This window comes from Hyaena hyaena, unplaced genomic scaffold (genome assembly GCF_003009895.1).
Source record: "Hyaena hyaena isolate Hyena2069 unplaced genomic scaffold, ASM300989v1 scaffold_598, whole genome shotgun sequence".
NCBI lineage: Eukaryota > Metazoa > Chordata > Mammalia > Carnivora > Hyaenidae > Hyaena > Hyaena hyaena.
Window position 1 is genome coordinate 645208 of NW_024081233.1, and position 25155 is coordinate 670362.

Sequence of the window (25155 nt, forward strand, 5' to 3'; positions counted from 1 at the left end):
GTAGGTATCGTTGTATAAACACGTATATTCTTGGTATTAAATGTTGATATGTACATTTACTTTCTTAGAATAAACTGATCTGTAATTGGTTATTTTGGTCAGTTTTTACATAATAATTCATTCAAATTGCTGAATAGTACCTTTAACTTTTTTAAAGTTTATTTATGTATTTTGAGAAAGAGAGAGTGAGAGAAAGAGAGCGAGCTTATGTAATTGGAGGAGGGGCAGAGGGAAAGAGAGAATCCCAAGCAGGTTACACACTGTCAGCATGGAGCCCGTCGCAGGGCTTGAACTATAAGATCATGACCTGAGCTGAAATCAAGAGTCGGACGCCCAATCAACTGAGCCACCCAGGTGCCCCAGTACATTTAACTTTCATAAGAACATTTTAAAATTAAAATGTAACATAGTTATTGATACACTGGTAAAATTACTATATATAAGACTTTTTACATTTCACATTTTACATTTCAGCAAATAAAATAAGATCATTATTCTGGGGCAAAATGCAATTCAAAAAGGTCAATTTTTTATGTGTTTTTTTCCCCTCCATAATTTTGAAATTACCTATCAGCATAGCCCTTCTTGAGATCTGTTTTCCTATAATTTCCTTGGAGGAATTTATATTCCTGTAAATTCCATCACTTTTTCCAGAATCTTACATCTTGGTTTTAAGTGCTGAAGAGCCTTGTCTTCCTTCTAAGCAAACCATATTACAAAAGGCTCTTACCATATACGGTTTAATTAATGTTTTGCATTGATAAAGTGCCTGTGGCTTTCAAACTTTTTCTATAAATTATGCCAATAGATACTATAAGTACAAGAATATTGGCTGCAGAAGATGTGATTTTTTTTTAATCTGTGCTGTTAACAGCCTTCCCCCAAGCCCTGATATATTAAGGTTCTATTATTTATGATAAATTTCAAAATATTTTCTAAAACCTCATGAAGAAGTTAAAATATCTTATAATGCTGAATATGAACATGAATTCTTTGACAAATGTAAGTTTATAGCCTATGGGTTTTTATAATTGAGTGTTGTTAAGGTAGGTGGTGTATCTCAAATATCTATGATTAATACTTTTACCATCTGTGCTAGGATTTTTCATTATAGAGCATATTATAAAAGAGAAGCTCTGTAGTCTTATTGTGTAAATATTAAACCTGTCTCCATTTTGGGGACTAAATTATAATTTATTGTTCAAGTAATAAACAAGGTTCTTTATGAATTTATGTTCTTTTCTCTGAAGTTTCATCAATGGTTTAATAGAGACAGCTGTACATATTGATCCTGTACTGTGTTTTTTTTTTCTACAGGTTTCTGTAGAGCGACATTTTCATTCTGTGTTAGTCCTCTGTTGGTTTTTGTCAATTCTAAGAGTGGAGATAATCAGGGAGTAAAGTTTCTTCGTCGATTTAAACAGTTGCTAAATCCGGCTCAGGTGTTTGATTTAATGAACGGAGGTCCTCATTTAGGGTAATTGATTATTGATAAATCTCATTAGAATGAAATGTAGCACCAAGCATGAAATGTTTGATTTTTCGGTTCACGAAGATTGTCGACTCATCCAGACATCTCTGTTGATCTTCCCACTCCTCCCTTTTTAAAGCTCTAATTATAAGTTTCAACTTCACCTTTTTGATATGTATACAACTTCCTTATGTGCTAAAAATCCAAAAATTTGTTTAGAAAATGTTTTGGACTATATGCATCAAATAATACTAACAGTTTAGCTTTGAGAAAGAACTTGTGAAACTATAGAAATATGCAATTTTAGAAAATGATGTGCATGGAAGGCTAGCATTGATTTTTGTGTAATACAAATAATCAATTATTTAACCAAAGCACAGATACATTGCAGGCCTCAAACATTTGAGACTCAATTCATATAAATGACAAAAAATACTGTTGTTGTTGAATGTCCTATAACTTACAATCTGAAAACAAAATTAAATGTATTTTCAGTGAGGGAAAATATACCTTCAGGTACCTTGAATACATTTTTTAGTGTGTGTATATGATTTTGTTGGAGAGGTGATATTGTGTCATCTGAACCAAAGACTTGCAACCTCTTCGTGATTTACTTCTGCCAACTCAACTTTTCTCTTAAAGCATAAACACCAAAGTAGGAATGGGATTTTAGGTACCCCGAAAAGGCCCTTACCCTTTCCTGTCTTTTCTGTCTCTTGCCTCAGTCTTTGTGCCTCTTTTCACTTTTGCTCTTCAGAATCTTTCTCCTTGTTTCCATTGCCTTCTTGCCAAGTCTCAGTCCCTTCTGAGCCCATGGATGCTCGTGTTTTTCATCTGTCCCCAACGCCTTCCCTGGGTCCTGGCATTTCCTTATCTGGCTTCTCCCCTCACTTGTGTCTTTTCTGTTGCTGGTTAGCTATGTCTTCCTTTCTAGAACATCTGTTTAATAATCCTTCACAGTTCCAATATCTTATATTCTTCACATTTACTTTTCTCTGCTAACCTTTATAATTCCAAGGAAGACCCTTTGTGAAACTTCTTGCGATTATCTCTATATTTTTTTAGATTTTTCACAACACTTGAGGTATATACAGAGGTACATTCAGGAGGTGGGATGTGTCAGAAGTTGAGATGAAGGAAAAGGAATTTAAAAGTAAAAGGACTGATCCAAGTCTAGGGGATGAGGCCGAGGAAAAGCGAGTGGGTGTCTGAAAAGTGATACATTGACAAGGTTTGGTGGGTCTCTTTAGAAACTGTCTTGAGCATAAATACTGTCAGTGCTCTAGATTCACAAACCCCTGGTTTGTAGTATGCTATTCTTAAGGAAATAACATATCCTTATAACGGGAAGAAAAAAAAGTCACTACTTTAACCATGTTGTGTCCCTTACCTTTCGTTTTCTTTCCTGAGTTCTGCTTCTCTGTTTTCTCATTTCCAACTCCCTTTTTCACCTACTGTTATCTCCATTTCTGCTTATAATCCCCTTTCCTCTTTACGATTAAGTTTTCTCGAGTTAAGAATCGTACTTGAATTTTTATAGTGTAATTAATATGTAAGTTAGAGTTCTTATATTTGATGAACATGAATACCAATAAATACAGAATGACAAAGAATTGGGGGAAGTGATTTTTATTTATATATATTAAAATAAAACCCTTTGTGCTTTCAGTTTAAGATTATTCCAGAAGTTTGACAACTTCCGAATTCTTGTTTGTGGAGGAGATGGAAGTGTAGGTTGGGTTTTGTCAGAAATTGATAAGCTCAACTTGAATAAACAGGCAAGTACTAAATCTTTCCTGACTCGTTAACTACATTAACACATACTCGTTAGCATGCACGTCTGCTCCCCTGCTGACTAGAGACGTGCAGAAGTGCCCGAGCTCCTGTTCTCCGCTTGTATGAGGTCTCCGTGTTGTCCTCTCTTTCAGTGTCAGCTGGGAGTACTGCCTTTGGGTACAGGAAATGACCTTGCCCGGGTTCTAGGCTGGGGAGGTTCATACGATGACGACACCCAACTTCCTCAGATACTAGAGAAGCTGGAGCGAGCCAGTACCAAAATGCTAGACAGGTAAAAGAGGATTTTCTTCTAAAACTAGACTGAATATGGCCCACTAAATCACTTTTCACAGTTTAAATTTTACGAACTGTGAGCCTCATGAGGACAGAGACTTCTTGGTTCTACCCAGTCTTTTCATGCCTGAGGTCTAGAACAGAGCTCAGCACAGACTAGACAATAAATGTGTTTTTTGAGTGAATGAATGAATTGTAACAAAAACTGAGAAAACTAGTCTAATGAACCCACTATTTTAAAAACAGAAGGTTATGCTGATACAACAATTACTTTTCATTGTTCTTCAGGTCAGGAAGCTTAGATAGTTCATTTTGTTTGGGGGCGTTTGGTGACTGTAATAGGTCATATAATAGGCTCCATCATTTGTGGCTTCGTTAAAGCTAAGGAAGACATATAAAGTTTAGATTTGTTAGAATCTAAATATTTGTTAGAATATTTGTTAGAAATCTCTTCTTAATTATGCATGTTAAGAGTGAATTGAACCAACAAAGAGCTAAATACTAAAAAAGATAATCCTTTCCCAGGGACCAAGGAAGTATTAGGAAGACCTCTTCATATCAAGGAGCTATCACTGTGTTTATGGTATCCTTGACCACATCTCAACCACTTTTCTCTCAGTGCCCCACGTATAAAAAAGAATGTGTGTGTACCCTGAGCATTCTAGAGGAGGTGTTTAGGATCAGGGATTGGAAGCAACAGGACTCAGTAAGCAGTAACCCACCCCCCCAGCATAAGTAGAAGACAAATGTCCAAATATCATTATGAACTTAAGCTTGAATCAAAACAACTTTGATAGGATTAGCCATCTGTGGAACTGTTCCCAAAAATAACAAAATCTCATCAGGGAGCCACCAATCTAAAATGTAATTACTCTAAAATGAACCGTAACCTAATTAATTGTAACCTTGCCTGTCCGAAGATAATGTTGTAATGGTGATCCTTTTGCTGACAGAATATTTCAAAAGAGAGCTGGGCAGTAGAGCATTTGTCCGCAGTTATGGTTATCCCAAACTATTCAGCAGAGGGGCACCCCGGTTGTTCAGGTGCCTAAAGTGGCTTCCGTCTCCAGTCTTTAAAAGACCTTGGAGGTGATTTCCTAGTTCTGTGCTTACCAAACTATAGAGAGTATTTTAAATGGCTTTTTGCTGCAAATTTAAACACCATTCTCACTGTACCCAAAGAATAGAAAAGTCAGAATTCATTGCAATAGTGAAGAAAGGGAAGTTTTACTATATATGTGCATTCATGTTTGGAAGTCACTAGTCAGAGAATTAGCAAGTTACAGAAATCATAAAGTATGAATTCAGCATTTTATGAGATTATCAAAAATTCCATCTCTTTCCCAGTATTTGGTTGTTTTAGATTCAGTAAACCATAATTCATGCATACGTGTGCATATGTATACATATGAGGTGAGAACAGTCTATTAATTTTAAAGGAATTTTAGACCAAAGATTTTTCTCCCTTCAGGTGGAGTATAATGACCTATGAACTCAAATTGCCACCAAAGGCTTCTCTACTCCCAGAACCTCCAGAAGCATCTGAAGAATTTTATGTAAGACTTTAACCCTTTGCCTATTTACCATTTGGAAATAGGAGTGAATATCTTGAACAAGGAAGAAAACTTTATAAGATATGCTGGCATGTTTGCATAGTTTTCTTTTTTTATGACTTTGGGTGTGGGTTCATTTACTACTTCTAGCCTTCTCTCTCAGAAGAAAGAATTCTTATGATCTAGATTAGAGTCCTTCTATGACCGCCCATACAGGAAGTGTGAACTTAGCCACATCACTCACCATTATGGGCCTCTGTTACATTATCTGTGGAACAAGTTTGCGATGCTGGTAAGAGTAAATGCAGTAACAAATGTGTGCAAAGCACCAGGCATGCAAGTTCCCCTTCCTCACCCCTGATATTTCCCCCTGAGCATTCCACCTGCTTGCATCCTTTTACCCACAGGGCTCCAGGGCGGGCCAGCTCGTGACAGCTTCCTGTCAGCTTTTACTCAACTTCTGCTTTGGCCATGATCACCTGTCTGTCAGGTGTTAGCTCAGCTCCCTTAAGCAATTTCAAGCACACCAATACTTGTGGCCAGAGTGTTATATAATTTCTCCCTTCCTACTTTGCCTGCCCTGTTGAGTGTTCATCATTATAGGTTTCCAGTTTAAGCCTGTTGATAAAGATAAAACAAAGGAAGAATGACAGCGCACTTTTTTTCCATCCCTGCTACAGACCATTAACTGCAGTTTTTAGATGTTCTTAAAGATTCAGCATTTTGATTAAACCTCAAAGCACTGGAGAATTAAAACAGATCCTACTTTTCAAAGGATTACTCAGTGACTGACAAGACCATTTGGTCTATAATAATTTATTTTCCCCTCTCGGAAAATTCATCTGTTTATTTTACAGTTGAAATCTTTATTTTGTCATTAAGAAAATCATGGTCTTGTCACAACTAAGGAAAGGAATGATAACTAGACAGATGGCGCTCTGCCTTAAACGAGCTAATTATATCTCCTTTTTCTGATATAAAAGTGGCAAAAACTGCCTCTAAAACTTGGAAAATACAAAAATATTTGAAAAATAATCTTACTTATAGTCCTAACACCCAAATATAATTACTATTAAAGATGAATATATTTACTATTTTATTTCCAGAAGCATTTTTATTTATAGTATTATTTTATCCAACTACAAATATAATACATGTTTTATAGGAACCGGTCTTTTTTCTTAATAGTATTTTTGTAAATGCTTTTAATTTTCTCCCCAAAGAGATGAAAGAGGGAATTCTTTTGCTCTACTTACTTAACAGATGTCTACTTCCTAGCATATAAAATAAAGGTAAACAGTTTACTTTTATTGAATATAGATAGTCGTTAAATACAAGATATGGTTGTAACTACATGAAGGAAATCTCTTTTTTAGTATAAAAAAGTTTTGAATGAAACCATTTATTTTGGTTTGCTATTAAGATATTTCATAACAAAGGAATAGCATGCCTTCAGTCTACAAGTTAAGTGAGTGTTCTCTGCATCACACTGACTCGTCACCGTGTGACTTTTTTGCCTTTAAAACTGTAATAACAGCAAGCTGAATCTTCCTTCTTAGGCTCAGCCTAATTTCCCAGCTTTTTTGTTTTATTCATTTTAAACTCCTTTATGCGTGGTAGTGAAATTACTATTTTTTTCAGTTTTCCTTAAAAGGACACAAATGTGGTTGAACTTCCTAATTATCTTATTAACTTAGCATTCCACTGGCACTGTAGCATTGCAGAGTTTAAAGAATTGTGACAGTTTTGTTGATGAATTCCTTATGGCTATTATTAAGTAATTCTCTTTGCTGTTGTAATTTTTAAACATTGCAAAAGTAGTGATTCCACGTTTTCCTCCAGTAACAATGATTCTATTAATACTCACTGTTAGAAAACACATTGTTTATATTTAGTGTGAAATCCCCATGCCGTCATGTCCTTTTCTCCCGTACCCCTTTGCGAATGAATATGTATCCCTCCAGTGACATCATGCTTAGTTCCTTCCTGCCCTCACCTCCGGTATCACTTGCTCCAAGTAGGCACCCCTTATCCCCCAAGTTCCAGTACTGTCTCCTCCTTGGGAGTTCCATAGACCCCTTCGTTATCACCTGCCATTATCTTGGTACTATTATACTGTCACGGTGAGGCAGTGTGTTATTCATTCACCATTATATTGTCATCTGGTGTCATGACTGACACAAAGCAGACAGTTAATAAAAAATTCTTATTTTTAAATTTTTGTCTAAATACCACACACTTTTGGAACTAGGGGCATCTTGGCATCAAAGCCCTCTGACGTTGTCTATTTCTCAGAAGCCAGATTCCTATTGCTTTCCAATTGGATTCAAAGCTTTTTGATGTAACAGTCATTTTTTAGTCTCTTTTGTATCATACCCCAATCACACCAATCTAGTGAGTCCATAGATGCTCATTTATTAATGCTAAGATCATCAAAAAGAGGATGTGAGCTGCTGTACCTCCATCTTGACAACAGGAAAATATGGCCTCAAATCTCCAATAATGAAATTCTACCCATTAGTTTATTTTTTAAATTTACTCATAGAAAGCTCCTCTCCCCTCAATTCTTTGTGTCCTAGATGCTTGGTAACAGCATGCTAAGCTGTTATAACTTTATTTTTTCATTGACTTAACAATACTAAATGTCTGTTGACACCTGGGAGTGGACATAAAAGGTGTGCCCTCCAGATCCAGTCCACTTAGAGTAATGGTGCCCAAGCTGTGTGCAGGGGGCCTCTGGGTACCACAGTGAGTTCAGAGGGCTACCATGAGATCTGTTCAAATTTCAAAGAGAATTTCATTGTAATACTCAACATCTATTGGACAGCACGTAGACTACTAGCTTGAGTACAGGACAGTTGAGACAGCATTGCACTATACTCCTTTTGATGATGTCATATTTTCGTGAGGCTTGGGTTTTCAGTAGTCACTGTGATAAAAAGCAAGCACCACACACAAAAGTCAGTGCTGAATAGGAAGTGAGGGTGTTCTTGTTCAATCTGATTCCAAGGCTTGAGAGGTACACAGTGCCTGCTGGCTCACAGCTAGTCATTTGAGAGTTAAATAAGATACTATTTTTTTCTTTTAATTTGTGTGTATTATTTTTCAAGTGGCTATTAAATTGTTAGGGCATAAATATGAATTTGTTTGCACTTAACTACTGTTAGCTACTCCTTCAGGCCTGGGGGTACTGTGACAAAATCATTCAGACATTAAGGATGCTACCAGGCCAGAAAGTGGGAGAATATCTTTGGAGGGACAGACAATAAATGATCAGCTATGTTTAGGTTATTTTCACAGAAGAGAGGGCTCTTAAGTCTGGCAAGTTCAGTGAAGTCTTTACAGGCAAGATTGTACCTAAACTGGGTTTTCAGCACAAAGAGAAGTAGGAATTAGCCAGTTGAAAAAGAGCATCATGTAGGACTTGATAGTAAGGACTTTGGTACCTTTGGGACACTATAAGTAATTCTGTTGAGTTCGAGCTCATGGCACAAGGGAAGAGCATCAAAAGACGTGGCAGTGGAGAGAATGAGGGTTCAGATCATGGAGAATCCTGGGAATTATGGAGAAGGTCTTGCATGTTAGCTGAAGAATTTTGACTCTATCTGGAAAGTAGGAAGATCCCCTCAAACATGTTAAGCAGAGATGTGTCATAATCAGATTTGTGTTTTAGAAAATATCATTGCATCATGAAGTGGAGAATGATTTGAAAGGGGTTAGAGAGATATAGGGATCCCAGCTACAAGGCTGTTATAATGATGCACTTGAGAATTGACAAAATTTATATTTGACAAATACAGTTAACCAGTTGCTTGGAGTGGGGGGGAGGGCGCAATAATAGTGAGATAAGCTGAAGACTTGGCTCCCTAGTTTGTGTTTTCTTCATTAGCCTAGGATCTTGGGCAAATCACACAACTTCACTGAGCCTGTAAAACAAGCAGTTCACGGGATAAATACATATAGAATACTTAATGACAGTGCCTGATACACAATAAAAATGTTAACTATTATTCTTACCTTACCTTTCTGACCTAACTGACTACATAATAGCTTAATAAGTGGCATCAATAATTTTATCTCTGGACAGAGAAGTTATTTCATTTTCCTCTGGAAGAGGTTGTATTCTTTGCCTTTGCTTATTTTTAACAGACGAAAACTTGGATTTGTACATGTAAATTCAAACGGAACTAATGAGAATTTAAAAGATTTTCTCCTACTTTCTTAGGCTCTATGACAACCTATCCTGCAAGGAAAAGAAATAAAACCAATCATTTTGAAAAGTATTTCCTTTCTTTGCTTTTTTAAAAGATGTGTTTTCATTTTTCTGATCTTGACTCTAAAGATGCAACTAGTGTTTAGACTAGAAGATGAATAAGTGGATTTGCAAGTAAACACAACATTGTGTGAGGCTTTGAGGTTCCTCCCCTCCCATCCTTTCTTTAATGTAAGGATTCTTTTCTATACGTGGTCTGCCTCTGAAGACAGAAACTGAAAAGAGTGACACACTGATTAGCCACTCGTGGAACTGGACGGAAATCGGGAATGAGATCTCTTTGGAAAGACGCTAGTCAAGAAGGCTTTAAGGAGGGGGGTTGGTAACTGAATCTGCTTTGAAGTCTGAATGAACTGGTGCCAATGGGTAGGAAGTAATAAAAGGATATCTGAGTAGGGCAGAAGAGCACAGGAGGCCAGCTGGAGCAGAGCAGGTGGTTTTCACCGGAAATTTTTGAGCTGTAGGATGTTGCACGTATTTGAGGCAAACATTTAATGGAAGGCTTTGAATAGAGGCTGTTTAAATATTGTGCACATGTTTGCCTATGAGGAAGATGTGTTCTTTCAACAGAACATTACATTTTGAGTCAAATGGGAAAGGATTATAGGACTCCCTGAGCATTTTGATTACTTCTTATTTGAGAGATAGATTTACATCTATTTACATGGTTGTAGACAGAGCACTCAGCATTCTAAAAAACTTTTTAGTGACTTGTGCATACAGAAAAGTGCACTGATCATAAATGTACAAGTTGGTAAGTTTCCACAAGCTAAAGAGACCCATGTAATCAGCATGCGGATCACAAGGCAGCATTACCAGCACCTGGTGGGCCCCGCCAGGAGCCCTTTTCCATTCACCACCCTCCCCTCCCATCCCAGGCACCACTCTTGTGGCTTCTAACAGCAAAGGTTATTTTTGTCCATTCTACACTTTATAAAATGAATCATTTTGTAAGCAGTCCTTTTCTGAATCCTTTTATTCAGCATTGTGTCTGAGAGATTCATCTGTGTTAGAGCACAGGTGTAAATCCCGCACTCTCGTTGCCCCACAATATTCCACTGCACAAATATACTACTGTATGTTATCCATTCCACCCTTGAGTGGATGCTGCTATGAATGTTTTCTATCACATGTCTTTTGGTGATAGTACGCCACATATCTTTGGGGGCATATATGTATGTAGAAATTGAATTGCCGGATCCTATGGTATATGCATATGTTTGGCTTTGATAGCACCCAGCAGTTTTCTAGAGTGTTCGTATCAACTCCTGCTCCCCCACCAGCAGCGAATGAGACTTCTGTGGCTCCACAACCCTGCCAATATTTGGCATTTTCCAGGCATTGTTGCTGCCATTGTTTCATTTTAGCTCTTCTGGCAGATATAGTGGAACCTCATTGTGGTTTGAGTTTGTGTTTGCCTGATGGCTGATGAGACCGATCTGTTTGTGGACCCCCTTTTTTTTTTTTTAAATCTTCCTCTTTAAATTTCTAGTCTTTTGCCCATTTTTCATTGGGTTGTCTGGCTTTTTTGCGCTGACTTGGAGTTCTTTATGTGTTCAGCCATTCGACATTTTATTTCTATTTTAATGGATTTTAGGGATTTTTCTAAGACTATAGATTTAGGAATTTCAGAAATTAAAAGCCTTTTACAGAAGGGAAGTATTCACCTATTTTGTATGATGACTTTTTATATATCTCATTATAGTCACTGCCCTGTGTCACGTGCCTTAAATTATCCCATTTTGGAAGAGGTAATAACTGAGTTGTATAAATGCCAGCAACAATAATACAGGGTAGGTTTTTTTACTTTTTCAGATGACAATTTATGAGGACTCAGTTGCAGCTCATCTTACAAAAATCCTTAATTCTGATGAACATGCCGTGGTCATATCGTCTGCGAAGTGAGTGATGGAGTTGAAGTCGTAAAACAGTTATATGGTGAAAATGAAAGGACAGCTTGTTCCTACCATTTATGTCACTTTTTTTGTGATTTTCCTCCCAAAATATTGGTGAAGTAGCTTATAGAGTTAGATATGCTAAACTTGCATTGGTTTCCTAAGAATCACTTTAGCGTCTTATTTGCAGTGAAGTTTATATTTAGAGGCTTTTTTTATGCTTAATTTGAAATATTTTTATCAGAATGGTGTGATACGTGTGTCGAGTTTAATTAATCTAAGTTCCTATTTAAAGAAGCATTTATGATTATAATATGGAAAACACATTTCACCATAATTTATTATTTCCATAAACACTACTCTTTAGGAACTGTTTACATAAGGAAAGGGAAAATACTGAAGAGATTTTTCAAAATGACATTTATCAGCATGTTAAAATTCCATAATTATATTTCAATTCAAAGTTATCAGATTTTAGTTAAGTTGATTCTGTACATGGAGCCAAAGCTACTTGATTTTATTATCTTAAATGTTGCCTGCCTGGAATTTAGCATTTAATTTTGAAATATCCTATACTGATGTCCTGAGAGCTGGAAAGTCAGCTAGACTAAGGGGTGAAACACACTGAAATTTTCAACTGATAAGCAAAGGTAAAAGCATACTTTAGGATTCTGTCTTAGCAAGGAAACATTACTATTGTACAGAAAGAGGAGACAAAGAAGAAGTAAAGAAAGGGAGTGAGGGACTGGGGAAGTGGTGGGGGAAAAATACACAAACTTTAGCATATTATGAATTTAATTTGCAAAGAATCAAGAGAAGACAAGATAAAATCATTACAAACAAATTTGCTTATGACAGAGTACAAATGTGGTAACGACTGCTTTCAATGCCATAACCCTCAGGAATAGGAAATAGGGCTGAGCAATGGGAAGGGAGTTGAACAGCTTAAAGTAGGGGAGCAGATGGGTTGCCCAGAGAGGTGGGCAGCAGGCGCTCTGAGGCATAGTGTGCTGCTGGGTTTTTGCTGCTGCTGCTTAGTCAGGCATTTTCTTCTTAATGTTTATTAGTTTTGAGAGAGAGAGAAAGAGAGACAGAGCATAAGCCGGGAAGGGGCAGAGAGAGGGAAACACAGAGTCCCTCTAAGGGATTCTCTAAGACCATCGCAATCCATATTCCATTTGCCCAAATTATCTGAACTTTTTTTTTTTTTTAAACAGTTGATTCATTCAAATCAAAATCCAAACAAGGTTCAAGTATTGCATTTGGGCTCTGTGTACCTTTAAGATTTGTAAAGTCTAAAATAGTTCTCCCTGCTTAAACAAAAAAATTTTACGGGGCACTTGGGTGGCTCAGTCAGTTAAGCTTCCAGCTCTTGATTTTGGCTTAGATCACAATCTCATGGTCATGGACCTGAGCCCCGTGTCAGCCTCCATGCTGAGCAAGGAGCCTATGTAAGATTCTCTCTTTCTCTGGCCCTCTCCCCCAGTCATGTCCACTGACTCTCAATTTCTCTCTCTAAAATAAAGTCAAATTAAAGTTAAATTAAATCAATGTAAAATAAATTGTTATCAAGGCATGGCATATACATGGTAAAGTGCCCAAATCATAATGGTATAACTTAGAGATGAGAGAAAAGAATACACACACACACATTCACATACACATTCTTATAACCACTACCTAGATAACAGAAATAATTCCCTTCCTTTGATAATGCTAGTTACTTGTTACATGATATAATATTAAAGCAAAATGTTTTAACCTTCTTGGGCATTTTTATACTTGTTTTATAAAAATAGTAAATCTCAGTAGCCTAAGCTGTTTTGACTACTTTTTACATGCTAAAAATACTGATGGAAAAGCTATATTCCATTAACATAGCCAATATGTAGGTTAACTAATGTAGTTACTAGGAGTTAACCAACATGTCAACATTTCTTTGATTTTGAAATGTCACTTGGTATGGCAACATGAGTTACCTTCTGAGAATCGGAAGCATTAGCTAGCAACTATAGATGTCATTTATTAATAAACATACAAAGCAAAGTTATTAAGTAAATACAGTTGTTCTGAGAACAAAACTTCTTAGAATATGGGGTCATTGGCCAGAAAAAAAATAGCAAGATTGGAACTATTGCCACAGAACCATAAAATTTTTTATTTGGAATCTATCTTAGAGATAATTTAGGCTACCCCCCACCCACTGAATAGATGAGATAAGATATGTAGTTGTTAGAATCTTTCCTCAGAGCACAGAGTAGGTAATGGTTTTTTATATATTTTGCTTTGATATTTGAAAATCATCTTTAATTCTTGATTGGAACTTTTTTATATCAGATGGAAAGTGAATTTTTCAGATGATCCCTGCCTGCCAAATATGCACAGCTGTTTGGGCACCGTTGTCATATTTTTCTTTGTGTAGTGTTTGCATGTTTTATTGTCATTCACCCCTATTAAAAAAATAAATGAAAAACTGACAAATGAAGATACTACTTGATAAAAAGTATAGATGCCATGAATACAATCTGATTGAGATCATAGTGGAAATCATCAAGCGTGCTAAATGTGGACTGTTGTGAGCACCAACTGAGTATTTGGTGCAATAGCAACTACATTATTTGTGTTCAACTTGGAAGGAAGAGAACAAAACTAAAGAAATAAAATGCTTGGAAATAGCTTATCAAAGTTATGACTAACATTAATTTAAGATGTAATTAGGGATTAAAAATACTATAATTCTATGGGAAAATGCATGTTCCACTTTCATTTATTTGATTTTTGAACCTGTTTTTTGGAAGTCTATGCATTAAAGTAGAAAACTGTATCAGTTGGAGAATGTCTTTTATGTTATTACATAAATACATTTATTTTTTTATTCATTTTGAGAGAGAGAGTGTGCATGAGGAAGTGGAGGAGGGGCATTGAGAGAAGGAGAGAGAGAAAGAGAGGATCCCAAGCAGGCTGTGTACCATCAGTATGGAGCCCAATGCAGAGCTTGGACACATGAACAGTGAGATCATGACCTGAGCCAAAATCAAGAGTTGGTTACTTAACCGACTGAGCCACCCAGATGCCCCTATAGAAAATACATTGTTAAATTGTTTTTCCTCCAATTTGCAAGTTCCCAGGTAGTCTGGCTTTGAAATCATAGTAGTGTACATTTTGTTTCAATTTTAAGAATTCTACATTCAGTATTCAGGTGTAACAAAAAATTAGTTCATTTCTCCAGAACATACATAGTTTATATCTTCTGGAATATGAAACTTACTGGATCTTAAGATAGACCATTTCTTCTAATTTTCCCCACAACTTCCGTGGCAAGTATTCTCTAACATAGAATCGTACTCTCCCCCTTCAGCCTCCATCTGTCTCAGCCACATGGCGCCTCTGTTGCCCCTTGCATTCCTAGGCTGATGGGCCAACAGGCTCTGTCCCTAAGAATTAGTAAAATGCCAACAAAAGTAGCTACGGTAATGTTATGGCATGTGCAATTTCACAGATTCTACAAGAGAAAATGCTATCAGGACAGTGTTGTAATAATAACAAAGGAAAGTTCTATTTTGGAAAACATGAGGAAGAGAAAGGATCAGTGTCTCCTCTTAGAGGTGGAACATCGTAGAGAAACTTCCAGTAAACTTCACTGAAGAAATTTCACGACAGCCTCACTTTAATATTTCAACAAGTTCAGTAAAAGTACTGTGCATGAACAAAGAGGACAAAACTGGAGGTGAAGCATATGAATGCATCTCTACTAAATAGTTAGCTAGAGTCCCTGATGGATTGTGAATTTAAAAAGCCAACAGAAAGGCTTGAAGGTTAGGAAATACAACCCTTTGTCCAAGTGAAATGTAAGAATGGTTGCCAAAAAACAACAAAGAAAACAAAAATTGTTAAAATGTTAGGAATAATTCATTTATTTCTTAGATAATAAATGTGAAGGTTTGGAGTGTGTGCGTGTGTGTGTGTGTACACTCTATCTATTGAAATTGGCTTGATTTCATAATACTTAAATATCCAGAAACTTAATTGTTATATCACTCACCAGAGAAAATTGTGAGTATAATCAAAAGAATAATTGGTGGAATCTGCTTGTCTTTTCCTTCAATTCCTAAACTATATCCATAATAAAGAGAACTGTTATTGTTTTAAATAGTTCTGATTTTGTTTTCAGAATCACTATAAGACCGGGATACAAAAAGCTAATCACATACCATTCTGTTGGATTGTTCCAAAACCAGTCCCAAAGACTTTTGAAAGATAGATTTTAGTTAGTGTTGGGGTTTTGGATTATTTTTTCTTTTAATCTATTTTTATTGCAAAGAAACCAAATTTATTTAAAAGAAACAAGTAAAGCATATATTGTTGAAACTAACAAAATCTCAATTAAATTAGTCTTGCATATGACACTACTGGTCACCTTAAGGAAAAAACAGATTTACAGAGAATATAATTCAATTCAAGTGGCAGGTTGGTTACACAATCCCTTTCCCCTTTAGGAACAATATGCTTTCAAGATACCCAGGTAATGAATATTAGAGTGACGGTGACAAATTTAAGTGACAAATTTATCTTTGTTTTTTTAAACACTGCAAGTTCTGTTATGAAAATATAGAAGATGCCAGAGATAATGCTTTAAATGTTTTAATGGGATCTACAAATGTTCTTCTCAAGATTTTAATGTAAATACTTGAGAAAGACTTATAACCCTAAAAGGACTGTTTGTTAAGTTATGTAGAGCAAAGTGTATTCGTGTACATTTTCATTTATCACTTAGAATTTCTTGAACTTAATCTAGTACGTGTTACACTTCAGATAGAAGTATGGGTTTTCTTTATACAAATGGTCCTTATATTTTGACAGTTTACCTAATCGTGCTCGTTTTTAAAATATGTTTGTAAATGAGACCAAATCTGCCTACTGGGTTTACTGAATCTCGCCATTTGTTTTCCTCGAAGGATACTATGTGAAACTGTAAAGGACTTTGTTGCCAAAGTGGAGAAGGCATATGAGAAAACATTGGAAAATGCTGTTGCAGCCGATGCTGTGGCCAATAAAGTAAGCAGGTCACCTTCAGAGCATGAAAGTTTTGACTGACAATGCTGGCATTGAATGGTGTTTTACAGCTAGACGGATAAAGTGGCTTTCTTACCAAAACATCTGAAATCAAGAGAAAAATTCCTTTTGAATCAGATGTGAGGGATTAAAACATTTTCTATTTTATGGTTATCCAGTAGGAAAGCTGCATTACTGAAGACCATCCAACAACACAAATTTTATAACTCAACTCCCTTTTCCCACTGATTGACATCTCGAGGGAGAAATGCACAGTAGTCGGGTCACATGGGGGCAGATGGGGGTTCCGCTGGGATTCCAGTGCAGAGAGGAATGGCTTTCCATTTCCGGGCAAACTGGTCATCAGGCTCCATCCGTCCTAGCGCCGTTCCTTGGGTTCTCCAGACAGTATGGCCCTTGGCCCCTTTCAGGGTTCTGTTTCTTGCTTTACCTTTTTCTTAATAGATTTTTCAACCCTTTATAAGCAGATCTGAGGCTGAAATAAGAAACTTAAAAGCTACTCTCTTTGCTCTCATATGTACATGACAGGGCATTCTTACAAAAGGTTCTTGGGCATGAAAAGGAATGGTCTCCTCCTTATTCATGCTGTAGATGGTGGTTTAATTGAGTGAAAGGAAAAGAAAATAGAAATAAACATACATTAGACATTTTCAGCTTCTTCTCATTTTTCTACTCCGTGGAGAGCTTCAGAAAGGTCTCTGTAGCCACACTTTTTTCTCTTAACTATTTCCCCCTTAGCCTTGTGTTAGCAGGACATCTAAGACCAGTAAAAGGAGGCGGAAGGAACTGGAATTGGTATGGCAATAAAAGGTAAATTAGGCTGTCACATCAACAGCTTCAGTTTTAAATATTTCTTTACCCATAGACATTCAAGAGAAGCAGACAGAAATAAGGACTGAGAACTAGGTTTTCTTTCTCTATCTTCTTTTACTTCTTTATCATTGTGCATTTTCCTTGTTTGCTCTTTTTTTTTTGAGCCATTAATTCCTTAGGCACCCTTCACCCCTTTTAAAACCAAAGCTTTGAAGGAGAGCTTACCAAGGCTCAGCCAGACCTGTAGTTTATGATGCTCAAAAATGGTACCATACATTGATTACCGTAAAAAGTTTACACAGTATTTTGTATAATGCATAAATGTTCTGTGTAATGTGTAAATTTTCTGTGTAATGTGTCGCTTTAAAGTGTTTGTTCTTTTCTTTTAAGGAAAAACAACTATATAAAGATGATAGAGATTTTCTTTTAAGGGAAAATAGTTACATAAAGATGGTAGAGTTGGAATATTCTGGAAGCATATGTAAAAATGTACATAATTGTGCTCTTTTTTAAAATGATAAATTGCTTAGTCCATAAACTCTAAAATATAATTTATAACAGATGGCCAGTTAATGGTAAATATTAATATAGGCATCTTTCCTCTAAAATCAGAAGCCATTCACTTAAATTATCATTTTCCATTCCCACCAAGTGGAGATTCATTACGGTATTTTTGTTTTCTTAGTGTTCAGTCCTAAATGAAAAGCTCGAACAACTGCTTCAAGCTTTGCACACAGATTCCCAGGCTGCCCCTGTTCTCCCCGGCGTCAGCTCTCTCATTGTAGAAGAAGATACTGTGGAATCTTCCAGCGAAGAATCTTTGTGTGAAAACAAAGAACAACTCACCGATGACCCTGTGAAACCTTCCTCCCAGAGAGCTGTCAAACCAAATGAAATAATGTTGCGGGCAAACAGTTTAAAGAAAGCAGTGAGGCAAGTCATTGAAGAAGCCGGCAAAGGTACACATGAACAAAAGTAGCTTTTGAAGAAGTTAGCAACATTCTTATATTGCAAGCACAGTGAAATTTTCACACCGGTCAGACTATACACACACACAGAATTTTTAGGCAAGACAGAACATAGGGCCATTAGAATGAAATTTATCCCCTGTATGGTTTTAGTAGTAAGGATCCACATATTCATGTTACATAAAGTAACATTTCAGAGATAAAGTATGCTGGAAATATTGAAAACTAAGTAATAATTCTAAAATTTTAAGTATCTTTTACTTCATTAGAATCTGTTGAGTTCTTAAAGAAAATCAAACCTGTAAGCTACTTTGAAAATACTTTCTTAAGTTTATTTCCTGAACATTTATTTTGTTTTTTAAAGACTTTGGAAAAGTCCCACCTGTATCTAAATTTTTGTTTTAATATAAGGTATGTACTTCTCTTAGAATTTTAGTAGTTGACTAAAGTTAACTGTAATATAAAAATGAATATTCAAAAACCCTTCTATAGGTTATAACTTGTAGTTGGACTTATATTTTATTCTCAATTTTTTAAATTTTTTCTTCTGATAAAATATAATTTTTATAATTTTAAATATTTAGCTGTATAATCTCTAATACTTAGACACATCACCCCCAAACTTATTATCAAGTAGTGTTAATTTGTGGATATGGAATTTCTTTTGGTTTGTTTCCTTTTCCTTTTTGAGCTTATATTAATATTTATGGATTTTGTTTTTACTCGTCCAAACATATTTCTCTCCTTACTTCTTAAAGTTCTGGATGACCAGAGTGTTCACCCTTGTGAACCAGTTAACCAATCATTCGATAATGATAGTACAGAAACAGATGAATCTAAAGAAGAATCTAAAGATGACAGTGCAAAAGACCCATCAAGTGGTAAGAAAATTATAATTATTTTGGAATTAAATAAAATATAATTCTGCTTTTACTTTTCAAAAGGCTTATCAGTTTGTAATAAACTTTGTATTGTAATTTTAACAAGACTTTTCAAAAGTTAAAGCTTAGATATTTGTGAATAGTAAAATAATAAAGGTAACATTTAGGCCCTTGTCAAGTACTCTTACATCCCTTTTTTAATCATATAATCTGGAGATCATCATAATAAACTAAGGATTATTGGACCAACCATAGCTAAAAATCTTCATTGGCTTGAAGAAAAAGGGAAGAAACACCTAAATCAACAGATTTTAACCTGTTTTTAGCCCACAGATGCATTTGAAAATCATGTGAAACCTATAGGTCCCAGAGGCACGGAATTTGGCGTTTCAGTAGTTTAGCAGTCCCTTGAACTCCACTGATCAGCTTGGATGGTTTGCTGATTCCTGTTGAACTCCACTGATCAGCTTGAATGGTTTGCTAATTCCTGTTGCTAAATTGATCTTTAAAAGCACTGGACATCTAAAATTATTTTTTCCAGGAAATTGATAGGTAGTTGCCTTTTTCAGTTCAAAGATGAATTTATATTTTTAATATTTCAGATTGTATAAAGCAATAACTATTAATTTCCTAGAATAAAACAAAGCAGAAATTAAAGTACTAATGAAGCTGAGACGATAATATGAATGTAATTGCATAACACTAATGAAAAGTCAACATTATTAAATCGGAACTGTTTGCGATCATTAAGCTTTTGCTTTACTTTCATTACATACACACTTGGGCAGGTTGCTTCATTTCTCCATGGTTTCCTCATTTGTCAAGTGCAGATAATGACATGTCTACCTGTGGTGAAAGTTAAAGAAGTTAATATATGTGGAGTGCCCAGAATAGCGTCTGGTACATAGTGCTGTGAAGGAGCATTTGCGGTCATTATCACTATTATTAGTGCTATTCCCACCACTGCTGCTGCTACTAATTACATTAACTTCCAAAAAATTCTCCTTAATTATATGTAAAACTCTTAGAAACTTTGAAATCAGACCTCACATGTATGGCATACAACCAATGCATACATATTCTACAACCTTAGCCCTTTTAGGCTTTATATGTACCTATTCCAGTGTACAACCAACTCTGTAACTAGACTATATGGACCTTAAAGGTCCCTGTCGCAGCATATAATCCAATACAGGCATACTTTATAACCCTCTTGACAGATGGCCACTCACTTTCTTTTTTTTTTAATATTGTATTTTTTTTAAGTAATCTCCACACCCAACATGGGGCTTGACCTCAAGATCAAGAGTCCCAAGCTCTACCAACTGAGCCAGCCAGATGCCCCACCACTCGTTTTCAATACATCCCATTCTTAACATCAGCTCTCAGTTGTGAGAAAGTTTTTCTCTATATTCAGCTTTAGATTTTCTTCTTAAATTTCTACCCATGATCACACTAATTAATGAAGTTTTATGTGTGATAATGTTAATAGTAACAACTGCTGGTTTTTTGTGGTGCTTTATGGATAGTTTAAATGCAATTTCATATGTATTAGCTCACAGTATTGAAGATAACTCTGCCATGTGGCAGACCTTGAAAACAGCTTTCATGGCATCATATCCTCTTCCCACACCTTATACCTTCTTTTCTATATTATCTCCTAATTCTTTTACCAATTTTTAACTTGATTCAAATGTTTTTGTTTTTCCGGTTGCACTCAATTGGTCAGTATGATGCCTCGTTTTGAACACAATCCTCCAGATAATAGCACACTGATTGCCTTATACTACAATTCTGTACAATTTTAATTTGATAAGGATTACCCAAGAGTTCTTCTTGGCATGAAGTATTATATAGCAATGCTATATAAACCTGTTCTCCTCCTATTTTGTGCAAGTGATTTTTTAAACCTAATTATAATAGTTTATGCTCATCCCTATGAACTTTTTATCTTTTCAATTTGGATCCTGTCAAAATCTTTGGAAGCTTGATTATATCATCTCAGATTTACTTCATCTAGAATTTAATGAGCTGACTTGTATGTTTTCATCCTTTAACAAAGTTGATTTAAGCAGGTCTGAAAATGGTATCCTTACAGTATGTTGCTTGATAATTTTCCCTAAGATAAGGTATGGCTTTCTTTGGAGGATTGATTTTTCAGCACTCACTGTTAAAATGGTAGCTGGTTTTAAAATGGTAACTGATTTTCCAACCAGCTACCATCCCACCTTACTATATTCTCATGGACTGAACACTTCCTCTGTAGCCTGCAAAGAAGAAAACTGAAACATACGGGTATGCAGCTCTAGAGATTGATATTGAAATAGACATCCGTTTATACAAGTCTTTAATGTTGCAATATTTGATTTTATTTTCTAGCTAGTAATCCAATTAAGTGGGAGTCAGTAGCAATAGAAATATTTCTGTATTAAATAATCATTATTTTTTGAAAAGCATTCATTATATTATTAAATTATGCAAGAATTCATATGCCTGATGTGTACAATATGATATGTTAATATGATCAATGAGATGTTATGTTTAAGAAAAAACATGAAACAGTAATTTAGTTATCTGCAATGTGACATCAATCTCAGTTACTAGGATGCTGTCTGCTTTTTATCAGAGATGGATATCAAAAGATTAGCCCCAGGTCTCACATCTGTACAAAAAAAAGTGAGCTGTTTTGCTACTTTCCTGTAGTACAGCTGGACTGTTTTTGAAGAGACAGAAGAGAGTGTAAGATTGATATGGTTAGTTTGTAATTAGTCTTAGGGAGAGTAAAGATAATTAAATTTTCAAGTATTTTTAAATTGAGTTTGAGGATTGCTGGGTTTTTTTTTTTAAACACCTGCCAATAGCTCCTAATTGAGTTAGATACTATTTGCTCTCCATTAAAAATTGCCCCAGTTTACACAGAATTAAATCTCTTTTTTTGTTGCTTACTGTGAGAATAATTGTGGTTATAACTTTTTAAGTGTATTGAGCATTTACAAGAATATGATAGAACTGTTCTGGGCAAATCATTGTTGTGAATATATAACTAATTGAGAAGTGCAGGAAACATAAGTTGGTTTCATTTGAAAAAACATATCATTTTCCTTTCATGTATAGAAGACAATGTTAACTCATGTTTCGTATATAGGCTCTAGTAACTACATTCATTAATTTTGATCATTTGCTCAACATTTATGACAAAAACATTGCATTGGTAGTATACATTATAACACATATGTTCCATTTTCAAAAATCATCAGGCTTCAAAATTGCTTTTTATATATATATAAAAATTTTTTATATATATATAATTTATTGTCAAGTTAGCTAACATACAATGTATACACAGTGTGCTCTTGGTTTTGGGGGTAGATTCCCATGATTCATTATTTACATAAAACACTATGCGTTGGTCACATTCAAATTATGAGTATTACTGAGCTTTAATTATGGTAGGCATCTATTTTCTACTGATCTCCATCTGTTTGAAATGAGACATCAAGACTTGTGGCAGAATCCCTCCATTCAGTAAATCTCAAGAAAGTGAAAACAATGGGAAAAGAATAGGTAAACACAGTGTAATATTTTCAGCTCTGCTCATTGATTTAAACATGCATTAAACTATTTTATGTCCTGAATTTATCAGGACTTGCTTACCTTTATCACTTTACCGTTATCTTTTTTATAATTGGGACTTTTTGCCAACAGTTAAAACTGCACCTGCACCTCGGTCTCCAGATGGCCGGGCAAGTCGTTCCCAAACTGACTCTGGCCCTGGTCCAGCTGTGGCAACCAGCAAAGAAAACCTCCCTGTGCTCAACACCAGAATAATCTGCCCAGGTAGTAGAGATTCCAAAACACGACGTATTTTTAAGTATTTCTGTGAAATGTATTAAGTATTCATTTCCATGAACTGTAGAAATGTGTTCTTAAAGATAAATACCCCTTTGAGAGAATGTTCTTAACACTGTTATCAACCAGACTCCGGATCCTTAGACGTGTGTGTGTGTAAGAATTGCCTTGGAAGTATTAAAATACATGTTTTAAGGCCCTGCCCTGAGAAATTTTAATTGAGTACTTCTAGAATAGAGCCCAGGAATCTGCATTTATTAAGCAACTTGCATAAATCGGATCTATATTCTACTACCTCTTAAGTATCTCCACAGTTTTCCTCTTAGTTATAAGCCACAGGTCTCTCTGTAGTCATTTTTAGACTAGTAATATTGCTTCACTTTGGAACATCTGAGGCGTCTATACCAGCTCTGATGAGGTGAATTTACCTTGGAATTCAGTTAGTGCTGGTGAAAACCAAAGAACTTGTACAGCAGGGAAAGAGGAAAATATAGATGTCTCAGGTGTTTCCTCCCATTCCAGTTGTGTGACTTAGTGAGAACTCTCAAGATTAATTCCAGAGTAGGTTGGATCCCCAGTTACACCCTTAAAATCAGTCTGTCCTACATGCTCGTTTAAAAGGTAAATTGCAATTCAAAAATAATAATAGTTGGAGACTTTATTATCCCACTCTCAGTAGTGGATAGAACAAGTAGACAGAGGTCAACAAGGAAATAGAAGAATTGAAAAACAAACAAAACAAATAGACCTAACAGATGTCTTCAGTACACTCCACATAACAGCCACAGAATACACATCCTTGTCTAGTGCATATGGAACATTCTCCAGAATAGACCCATATATTAGGCCCTAAAACAATTTTCAATAAATTTAGAGAGATTGAAATGTTATACAAAGGATGATCTTTGACCACGATGGACTGAAATTAGACATCCATAACAGAAGGAAATTTTGGGAAGGTACAAATATGTAGAAATATGTGGGTTAAAGAAAAAAAATCATAAGAGAAATTTTAAAATCCTTTGATATGAATGAAAACAAAAATATGCCATACCAAAACTTACTTGATGCAGCTAAAGAAGTGTTTAGAGGGAAATTTATAGCTATAACTGCCTCTACTAAAGAGGTAAACCTAACTCTTCACCTTAATAAACTGAAGAAGAGCAGACATACCAAAAGCCATCAGTAGGAAGGAAATAATAAATATTGGAATGGAAATAAATGACAAAGAGAATAGAAAACAATACAGAAAATTAATGATACCAAAAGTTGGTTCTGTGAACAGTTTAATAAAATTGACAGATCTTTAGCTAGAGTGACCAAGGAAATAAGATTTGAATTACTGAAATCAGGAATAAAAGAGGAAACACATCACTAACAAGCTTACAAAATTGATTGGGTTATAAGGGGAAGCTATCAATATTACATGCCAACAAATTAGATAACTTCAATGAAACGGACAAACTCCTAGAAACATGCAAGCTACTAAAACTGATTCAAGAATAGAAAATCCAACTATACCTGTAACAAAACTTCCTACAAAGAAAAGGCCAGGTCCAAATTACTTCAATTTGGAATTCTGCCAAGCATTTAAAGAATTAATATCAACAGTTCACAAACTCTTCCAAAAACTAAAAGAGGAAGGAACACTTTCCACCTCATTCTTTGAGGCCAGTGTTACACTGGTACCAAACCAAAGATGTTCAAGTCACTGATCATCAGGGAAATGCAAATTAAAAACCATAATGAGCTGTCATCTCACACCACTCAGGATGGCTATTGTTAAAAAAAATAAAAGACAAGTGTTGGGGAGGATGTGGGGTGCCTGGTGGCTCATTAGGTTAAATGTCCAGCTCTTGATCTCAGCTCAGGTCATGATCTCACAGTTTGTGGGATCGAGCCCTGTATTGGGCTCTGCAGTGATAGCGTGGAGGGTGCCTGGGATTCTTTCCCTTGCTCTCTCTGCCTGCCCCTCTCTCTCTCAAAATAAATTTAAAAAAATTTTTTTTTTAAATGTTCAGAAATTGGAACCCTAGTCTACTTCTGGTCAGAATGCAAAATGGTCTGTCTGCTGTGGAAAATAGTATGGAGGTTACTCAAAAAAACTAAAATAAGACTACCATACGATCCAGCAATCCCACTCTGGGAATTTATCAAAAGAATTGAAATCTGAATTTTAAAGAGATATTAGCACTCCCATGTTTATTGCAGCGCTATTCACAAGACATGAAAGCAACCTAAATGTCCATTGAGTGATGAATGGATAAAGAAAACATGGTATATACATACAATGGAGTATTGTTCAGCTT

At 35.6% G+C, this 25155-nt stretch overlaps 1 protein-coding gene across 5 annotated transcripts in view; it reads left to right on the forward strand.

The window, feature by feature from the left end:
• DGKH (diacylglycerol kinase eta) overlaps positions 1-25155 on the forward strand; it is a 182211-nt gene that overhangs the window by 118932 nt on the left and 38124 nt on the right. For all 5 annotated transcript variants that reach the window (XM_039257079.1, XM_039257077.1, XM_039257081.1 and 2 more), the window contains exons 10-18: positions 1318-1477; positions 3141-3249; positions 3400-3539; positions 5013-5097; positions 11183-11268; positions 16218-16317; positions 17834-18107; positions 18875-18997; positions 22703-22834. In XM_039257079.1, the coding sequence (XP_039113010.1) occupies positions 1318-1477; positions 3141-3249; positions 3400-3539; positions 5013-5097; positions 11183-11268; positions 16218-16317; positions 17834-18107; positions 18875-18997; positions 22703-22834 (1209 nt within the window). The remainder of the gene's footprint in view (positions 1-1317; positions 1478-3140; positions 3250-3399; positions 3540-5012; positions 5098-11182; positions 11269-16217; positions 16318-17833; positions 18108-18874; positions 18998-22702; positions 22835-25155) is intronic.